Source organism: Cetorhinus maximus, chromosome 32 (genome assembly GCF_964194155.1).
Source record: "Cetorhinus maximus chromosome 32, sCetMax3.hap1.1, whole genome shotgun sequence".
NCBI lineage: Eukaryota > Metazoa > Chordata > Chondrichthyes > Lamniformes > Cetorhinidae > Cetorhinus > Cetorhinus maximus.
In genome coordinates this window covers 14,755,683-14,764,870 of record NC_135910.1, presented here as the reverse complement: position 1 = coordinate 14,764,870, position 9,188 = coordinate 14,755,683, and the positions used below count along the sequence as shown (strand labels likewise).

Here is a 9,188-nt window from a genome sequence, read left to right as displayed (position 1 = left end):
AATAAGGGGTCTCCCATTTAAGACAGAGATGAGAAGAGTTTTTTTCTTGAAGAGGGTTGTGAATGTGACTGTGGCTAAAAGAGCAGGTCAGAGGCTATGAATCCTGCAGCGAGTAACTCACCTCCTGACTCCCCAAAGCCTGTCCAAGAAACAAGTCAGGAGTGTGATGGAATACTCCCCACTTGCCTGGATGAGTGCAGCTCCAACACACTCAAGAAGCTTGACACCATTCAGGACAAAGCAGCCCCGCTTGACCGGCTCCCCATCCACAAATATTCATTCCCTCCACCACTGATGCACAGTAGCAGCAGTGTGTGTACCATCTACAAGATGCACTGCAGGAATTCACCAAGGCTCCCTTAACAGCACCTTCCAAACACATGACCACTACCATCTAGGAGGACAAAGGCAGCAGGCACCTGCAAGTTCCCCTCCGAGCCACTCACCATCCTGACTTGGAAATATATCGGCTGTTCCTTCACTGTCGCTGGGTCAAAATCCTGGAACTCCCTCCCTAACAGCACTGTGGGTGTACCTACACTACATGGGCTGCAGCGGTTCAAGATGGCGGCTCACCACCACCTTCTCAAGGGGCAATTAGGGATGGACAATAAATGCTGGCCCAGCCAGCGAAGCCCACATCCCGTAAATGAATAAAAAAAGAATCTTTGGAACTTTGTTCCCCAGACAGCGTTGGAGGCAGGGTCAATGAATATTTTTAAGGCAGAGGTAGATAGATTTTTGACTAACACGGGAGTCAAAGGTTATCAGGAGTAGGCGGAATGTGGAGTTGAAGCCACATTCAGATCAGCCATGATCTTATTGAATGGCAGAGCAGGCTCGAAGGGCTGAATGGCCTCCTCCTGCTCCTAATTTGCATGTATTGGGGATGCTCAGGAGGGCAGAGTTAGAGCAGTGCGGAGATATTGGAAGGGGCTGTGGGGCTGGAGAAGCAGAGACGTGGGGGTGGTGGTGGTGGGCGAGGCCACAGAGGGATTTGAAAACAAGGCTGAGAATTTTGAAATTGAGGCGTTGTTTAACTGGGAGCTGGAGTAGGTCAATGAGTGCAGGGGCGATGGGTGAACGGGACTTGATTCAAGTAAGCACACAGTCGGTCAAACTACCCAATTAGTCCCACTCGCCTAGCTCTTCTCCATAACCTGCAAGTTTCTCTTTCTCAAGTGTGCATTCAATTACCCTTTGCAACTTTCTACTGAATCTGTTTCCATTAGCCTTTCAGGCAACACATTCCAGTTCACAATAACTCGCTGCCCCTCCCGTTGCCTCTGATTCTTTTTCCAATTACCTGAAAACCTGTGTCCCTCTGGTTACCAAACCTCCTCACACTGAAAAGTTCTATTTACTCTACCAAAACCCTTAATGATTTTGAACACCTCTGTTAAATCTGCTCTTAATCTTCTCTGCTCTAAGAACGATCCTAGTTTCACTTGTCCAAATTTCTCCAACCCTGGTAAATTCTAGTAAGATCTTCCTCGATTGTGACCCTCTCCAAAGACTTGACATCCTTCCTAAAGTCTGGTACTGAGTATTGAAGACGGTACTGCAGCTTAGGCTTAACCAGTGATTTATAAAGGTTTTAGCAAAGCCCCCATGCTTTCACTGTGTCAGAGCCTTGAGTGATGATTAATGTGTTGGCCTGGGGAGAGCATTCACTTCTTTTAAAGAGATTTTTCTTTCTATCATATTCACATTAGTAAGCTTGTCCATATATGAAAGAACTTGCACTTAAAATGGCCTCAATCTTAACCCCTTCTGTCTGATGAGAATGGGGTTAAAGTCCCAGCAGTAAGATACCGCTGCCATTTTTACAGGGAGAGTTTGGGGAGCACACGATGACCTCATTCACATTTGATGATGTAATTCAGACCTCAATGGCATTTTAACAATAAACAGATACAGTCGATGCTGGGTGGACGCCTTGGGTTGCCAACTCTGGTTGGACATATTCCTGGAGGGGATTGGTCGCCTGAAGTCTTGCCTCCAACTGCACCTCCCAGTAAAATAGCCTCACTGTCCCAACTCTGCATCTCCAATAACTTTATAACGAGTAAAGAAAATTATTCAACAAAGAAGAAAAAAAAAATCTTCTGGGCTTTTGGTCGTAGGAGTGTCCAATAATCTTTAATCCCTGGAGACTTCAGGGCAGCCTGGAGGGTTGGCAACACTGCAAGCTTTGGCAGGAGCAGTGGGTCAAGCAGGGGATCAAAAATTTTAAACCTTTACGGGTATCAGCACTACCTCAGCGAGCCCAGCATTTTTTTTGTGATGCACTGTCGTTTGTAAGAAGGTCCAACAATTTTTGAGTCGTTTGTGAGAAGTTTTGGATTTTCTGACAAAATCCCCAATCACACTGTAGGTCCCAGACTTCCCAATCACCTGTACCCTCCCCTCACCGCCCCCGAACCACTTACCTGACAGCTGGGGACCACCGACGTTAGGTTCAAGTGGGAGTTACAATGGCTGGGGCCTCAAAGCCGAGGGCCAGCATCTGCAGCATTTTTGGTTTCAGCCAGGACAAGCTTGTTTCTCAGCCCACTAGCTCCATGTCTGCCCAGTTAATATATCACAGCAACGGCACTTTTCCAAGCCTCAAGATGTCTGTCACAAGTGGCTTCGCAACCAATTAAGCTCCCACAAACAGAAATAATGAGGTTGTGTGTGTTAGTGTTGCTGTATCAGCCACACACTGGGACAAACTCCCCAGCTCTTCTTCGATAGAGTGGCAGATATTGTATATTTTATACATCTCAAAATAATGCTGAGATGACAGTTTCTAAGTGTGCAACTGGTTTATTTATAAGAGTTTTAAATATCTTTGTAATCACAAAATGTCTGCACTCTTGCTTACAATTCAGTTTCCAGTAGCTTCTGTGGTGTCTGTTTACTTTGCTCTGAGTCAACATCCAGGCTTAACCAATGAAGCACTAGGAGCATAGATCCGTTGCCAGACCAACATAATCAAACACAGAGCAATGAAACCATTGAACACTAGACCAGGGGATCTTTTACTCATCTGAGAGAGACAGACTGGGCAGCAAAATGAGACAGGAGCCATTTTCGCTGTTTTTCTACTCGTTATTATCTCCTCCCCACTCCCCCCATTTTGAGTTCTCGCTTTTTTTTAAGTCATCCCTGGAACTCGGCCACCGAGCCAGTCCATGATATATATATATATATATATATTTAAATGAGGGCCCGTGGTCCAGCAAACACAGATGTCTTGCTTTGCCATGCGTGCAGCACTGGGGTAAGTTAGACTGAGGGCGGCAAGGTGCATCTGCTGACCCAAGGTGGGCAGAAGCAAGGAGCCTGCGGAGATGGACAGTGTGGATCGTCTCAATTGTAAAACCTTTGCAATTTGTTTTGCAGGGTGGCATCTGCCCCCACAGGCCCAGATTTACCACATGGCATTTGACTTCAGAAGAAGAGCAGCTGAGTTCAAGGGGCATTGCAACGTTAGAAGCTGTCACTGCTAATGACAGCTTTTGCCCTGCCCTTACTAACCTTATTACCACCATCTCCTGTAGTTTCTTCTGCCTGGCTATCTCCCTGGGCAGAATGTTCCCCTGTCGGGAGGGAAGTTCAGGAGTGGGTGTGCCTCCGATCGGGGGCACGCCACCATTTTACGTGGGCGGGCCTTAATTGGTATCTTAATTGTGTGACGTCTGCCAGGAAGAGCTATGCGCTCCCTATGTGGGCAGGAGGGTGGGATTCCCTAAGCCGAGAGTGTGCTCTTTCGCGCATGCGCACGACAGAGCGCACTCATCTCCCTGAGGCTAAGTGCTGCCTCAGGGAGATCGGCGCCAAATTCAAAAATGTTAAATACAGAAAAATAAAATTTCCCTGACATGTCCCCCCGTGTGACACTGTCACATGAGTTGGGACATGCCCATCACTTTTAGTTAAACTTTTGAGAAATTTTTCAAAACCTACATGAAACCTCATCCCGCCGGATGATGGGGTTTCATGCTTTCTCTGAAGCCCGCCAGGGCTCCCGGCCTGCCCGACAACCTTAAGGTTGGACGGGCAGGTCCTTTAACGTGTTCAATTACTTTTTAAATGGCCTCAATTGGACATTGACAGGTTGGAGGGTGCACAGCTGATTCGGCTGCGCCCCCACCGACCTGAAAATTGAAATGACGCGGGGTGACGTTGGGAGTTCCACCCGACGTCATTTTACACGTCGGCGAGCGGGCCCCACCTCTCGCCCTCAATATCCTGCCCCCTATTACAGAGCTCCTTGCTTGTGTGACGTTGGGAGCTGCAGTATTGGTGTTCACTCCATCTCCTGTTCTCTTGTCAGTGGTTGGACTTTGTAAAGGGTTACAAGTTGCATGGACATATAGGTCGAGTATCCTTTATCCGAAACTCTCGGGGCCGATTGCATTTTGGATTTCGGATCATTTCTGCTTTCGGATACCGCATATAAACTTACATTACAATAGTCTAAGCCTAGGCTGGCTACAGTCTAAAGTCAGTAAAATGGCTGGAAAAGTAAGATGTATCTCTGAATAATAAATACAGGGTACCTGCTGTAAGTTTCTTTTTGACATGTTCACCACAAAAATTGCAAGGTAAACAGTGCAGACAAACAACTAGACTTCCTGTTCTAAAGGTGATGAGCTTAAAAAAATGTGCGGTTTTTGAATGTGTTTGGTTTTTTGGATATAGGTACGTGACCTGCATTAATACGCACAGGCCATGATAAGGAAGAACTGTGTACCGCTCCTTTAAATAAAGATATGCAGAATCCCTCGTGGATCTCCTCCCTGTGGAGGCCCAGTACTGAGAATCTGTCCGTGGTGATCCAGGATACTTGCGTTGACAGACTGAGTAACTGGTGATATTCGAGTGTTCACGGAGTTTGCCCTTTGTATATGCGAGTTTCCCTGACGCCCAGTGATAATAAAACTGTGAGAAGCGAGAGTTCTGTGCAGCCTCCAACAGCGCAGCAGGATTGCCAACAGTGCCTTGACTTACCTTAGCCACCCTTGTGAGGTCATTGAATTTCTTCCTGCACTGGGCAAATCCTTGGGATGGCTTGGACCCTCCATCAAAACTATATTACACTTTTCTTTTTAAAAGAAATCACAAATAAACTTTTTATTGTACTAATTTTTTCTCAAAACATAAATAACATTGCAAAATGTCACAGTTTTCAGTAGAGTCTGATACAGTATTCAGAACACGACTAAACCACATCACAACGGAACTAACCAGAGATGTGCTAAAAGCCTGCAGAGGGGGAAGGTGATAACATTTCTTTTTGAATGGCCTGGATGTGACATGTACAGAGAATCCATAGCTATTTACTACATGCAGGAACTGTGCCCATTCTGAAGCACGAGTGTCACCTCTCCCAATCGAACATTGGCTCAAAAATTGCTATGTAGAAATTGGTCCCATCTATTGCTTCCAAGTTGGAATACTTGCTATTAATTATCTCATGTGCCTCCATTCTGATATCCTCACCAGCACCCCCATCCCACATGCACAATACTTCCTTTGACATACCCCAATTTCTCCTTGGGAATGGGAATACCATTTTACATCAGCGGCCTCCCTTCAAGTGGGTAGTAGGCTGTGCCTGCACATCTCCATCGCTTTTACTATTTGCTAAAACTTCTTGTGCAAAACATCTGGGGTGGATCCAAGACTCACAAGATGCAAGCACCTTTGAATTTGAGATCTATCCCATCTGCCCCCATTCTACCCCCCACCCCACCCCACCTCCCCCCCGCCACCCCGCACCCCGTCCCATTTGACGTCTGCTCACACACAGCCTGACATTCAGCCTGTGGTCACTGCAGTGAGAGTTACACTTCTGCATGTGAAGTGCATCAAAGCCATTTGAACAAAGCCCCTAAGATGTTTTGTGAATACCCTGTTCTGGTCTGGTCGGGGAAGCTCTACACTAAGCCATTCATCGCTTAACCTTTATACGATTGGCAGACTAAGTGCTACATGTGCACACTGTAATGTCACTCCCCAAGGACACTAACAGAGTCAGATATACCCAGAATGAAGACCATATATAAGGTACCTTCTGAATACTTGTGCTATTGTGTTAGGAAAGGGCTGTCTTTTAAGTTGACTGGGTTATGTCATAGGGATTAGAGTAGGAATGTGTAACACAAGGAGCAGCCAGCAATGGGATAAACAGGACATAGGACAAAAAGGAAACTCTGGAAGTCATTCAAGAGGCAGTTAAATACCATGACGGGGAATCAGAAGTCTCTTTGGGAGGACGGGTGCAGTGGCCTCCTGTAACGAGGCTTCACAGAATGACATGGCAGAGGCATGGCCCTTTGGCCCATCATGCATGTACTTCTGCAACTAGCAAGCAGCTCATCATCATCTTAAAAACAAAAGGCGCAGGTTAATCTTTCAGGTGCAGTGAAGGGTCTGGTGAAACGTTGAGCGGTCGTCTCTTTTTCAGACAAAGGTGAGGCTGTGTGCACTGACAGCAGTTTCTGTTTTATTTCGGATAATGGGTATTTGTATTTGGGTGTGTGCCCGGGGGCAGGGCTTGCACACTTTCCTGAGTTCGAGTGCACAGCTGCTCACCTGCAGCTGTGTAACATGCGATTGCTGCGCTTGTCTGTTTGGGATTTGGAATCGAAGTTGAAACAACCTCTGGTGGTGATAAACTGTACGACACCAGCTTAGTGTCCGAGGCAGAGGCAGAGAGTTGTTGCAAGCTCCTGATGCAGGATGTTTAGTGACGGGAGACTACAGGAACTGGCCAGTTTTCAAATCAGAATAGAAAAGGCTGGAAAGTGCTATATGGGTCAGGCAGATCAGTGCCCTTTCATGTGAACTAATGGACCTTTCATTGAAAAGTGAATCATACTACCAAAGCGTTAACCCTTTCTTTCTCCCTTGCTCTCTCTCTCTCTCACTCTCTTTCTCTCTCCACAGGTACTGTTTGACCTACTGAGTTTTTTCCTGTTTTGATTTCAGATTGTTCACTCTTGGCTTTCCCATTTTAAGGATCGCTCTTCCATCTCACGTCTGTGTGGAACTGATGTGGTCCAAGAGCGCAGTTATACTGCAGCTTGGCTCTACGGGAGTCCCAAATACCACAACGACATTAAATCACAATCACGGCCGCGTCTTTGTCAAGCAGCCACGCTGAGTATGTAGAGAAGCATCCCCTTCCCAAACCGGAATTCCAATGGGATTAGAAATCCTGGCAGGAGCGAGCTGGGGGCAAGGGAAAACTTCCTGCGCACGCTTATTACAACTAAAATGTAAAAGGGTTTAAACAAATCACACAGAGGAAATCTTGCTCGCTGATTTTCCTACTGGGATAGTCAGAGCAATAATTGTGATTGAGGGGGGGGCGGGTGTGTACATCTCTGCACTCGGTGAGATTTTTAATGGATTGTTAGAACGTGGAGCTCACTGTCATAGGGAGTCATTGAGATAAATAGGGGCATTTAAAGGAAGCTAATTCAGCATATGAGGAAGAAAGGAATAAGATATGTTGGTAAGATGAGATGAGGTGGGGTCGGAGGAGGCTTGGGTAGAGCATAAACACCGGCATGGATCTGCTGGGACAAATGGCCCGTTTCTGTGCTGTAAAATCTGTTGCAATTCGATGAAGTACCCAGCACTGGTTGTGAATTGGGCCAGTTTAAGTACAGAGAGACAGAGAGGCTATAATTGTAACAGTGTCAGGAAGGGGGAGGCAGAGGCTGCCATGAGAGGGTTGAAACATGGAATATATTTTAAAAGGTTTTGAGATTGTGTGGCCTTGCTCTGATCTTTTAGTGTGGATGCATCTAAAGGGAAAGCTGGATAAGCACACGAGGGAGCAAGGGATGGAAGGATATGTTGATGGGGTGAAATGAAGGGATGGGAGGAGGTTCGAGTAGAGCATAAACACCAGCACGGACTGGGCCGAATGGCCTCGCTGATGCTGTAAGTGCTACGTAACTACGTTATGCATACAATCATTGTGGCCTTGACTCAGAGCTGAATGAAGCGGATTTGGCTGCACCTTATACCACGCCGAATGGGGACCTCTGACTTTGCAAGAGCTGGAAGCCTCGTGTGTGTCGGGGGCAGGGTGGGGGGGGGGGGGGGGTAGGTTGAGGGGCAGTGCACTGCAGAGTTCCGAGCAGCTTCAGATGCTCCTGATGCCCGGTGTGTCCTAGCCCGATTCGGTCAGAGACCCACGGCGTGCCAGGTGGGTGTGGCTGGTGCTCAGAACGCGGGATTCTGTCAGGCTGTTGGTCGGCCGCTGCAGCGGGGGAGAAAGAAACAGGGAACAGTGAATGTCAAGATACTGCCTTTGAAATCTGTGTAATGGATCAAATCATAGAGGCAGAGAAGGAGGCTATTCAACCCATTGTGTCCGTGCGTGACTGGCCTTGTAAAATATAAATTTCCTCCCCTCTCAGGCTCTTAAGTAATGCTGGTTCAAAGAGAGAAGAGTCACTTGTCTCCACTCTTGGGCCCAGAGAATACGATTAATTCCCCCCACTCACAAAGGGTTGCATTTACACCCGATGAACGGGGTGAGTGAATACTTGACCATCGATGGTGAGTGACCATTGCCAAAATCATGGAATTTCTCATGAAAGAAGGACTTGTATTCCTACAGCATCTTTCATGACCACAGCGCGTCCCAAAGCGTTTTACAGTCAATGAAGGACGGGTCACTGTTGTAATGTAATGCTGCAGCCAGTTTATGCACAGCAAGCTCCCAAAAACAACTATGTGATAAACGGCCAGATAATCTGTTTTTTGTGATGTTGGTTGAGAGGTAAATATTGGCCAGGACACTAGGGCGAACTCTTCTCCCTTAGAGCCATAGGTTTTTTTACGCCCACCTAAGAGGGAAGACAGGGCCTTGGTTTAATGTCTCATCCAAAAGATGGCACCTCTGACAGTGCTGCACTCCTCAGCACTGCACTGGTAGTGTCAGCCTAGATGGCTTTGCTCAAGTCCTGGAGTGGGACTTGAACCCACAACCTTGGGGTTTATAGGAGCTTTGGTTTTATCAGGTCCAGACTACTTTGTGACCCCTGGGTCCCAGCACCTCTGACAATGCAGCATTCACTCAGTATTGTACTGTGGTGTCAGCAGAGAGCAGAGACCCAGAGCCCCAACATTCTGATCCAGAGGCAGGAGCTATCTACTGAGCCTGGACTAATACA

General features: G+C 47.1%; 1 protein-coding gene across 7 annotated transcripts in view; it reads right to left on the bottom strand.

The window, feature by feature from the left end:
* Positions 1–5,091: 5,091 nt before the first annotated feature.
* The window catches only part of klc3 (kinesin light chain 3), a 73,159-nt gene continuing 69,062 nt past the window's right edge, over positions 5,092–9,188 (bottom strand). For all 7 annotated transcript variants that reach the window (XM_078533260.1, XM_078533261.1, XM_078533262.1 and 4 more), the window contains one exon: positions 5,092–8,269. In XM_078533260.1, coding sequence (XP_078389386.1) covers positions 8,180–8,269 — 90 coding nt within the window. In that variant the 3' untranslated portion in view covers positions 5,092–8,179. The remainder of the gene's footprint in view (positions 8,270–9,188) is intronic.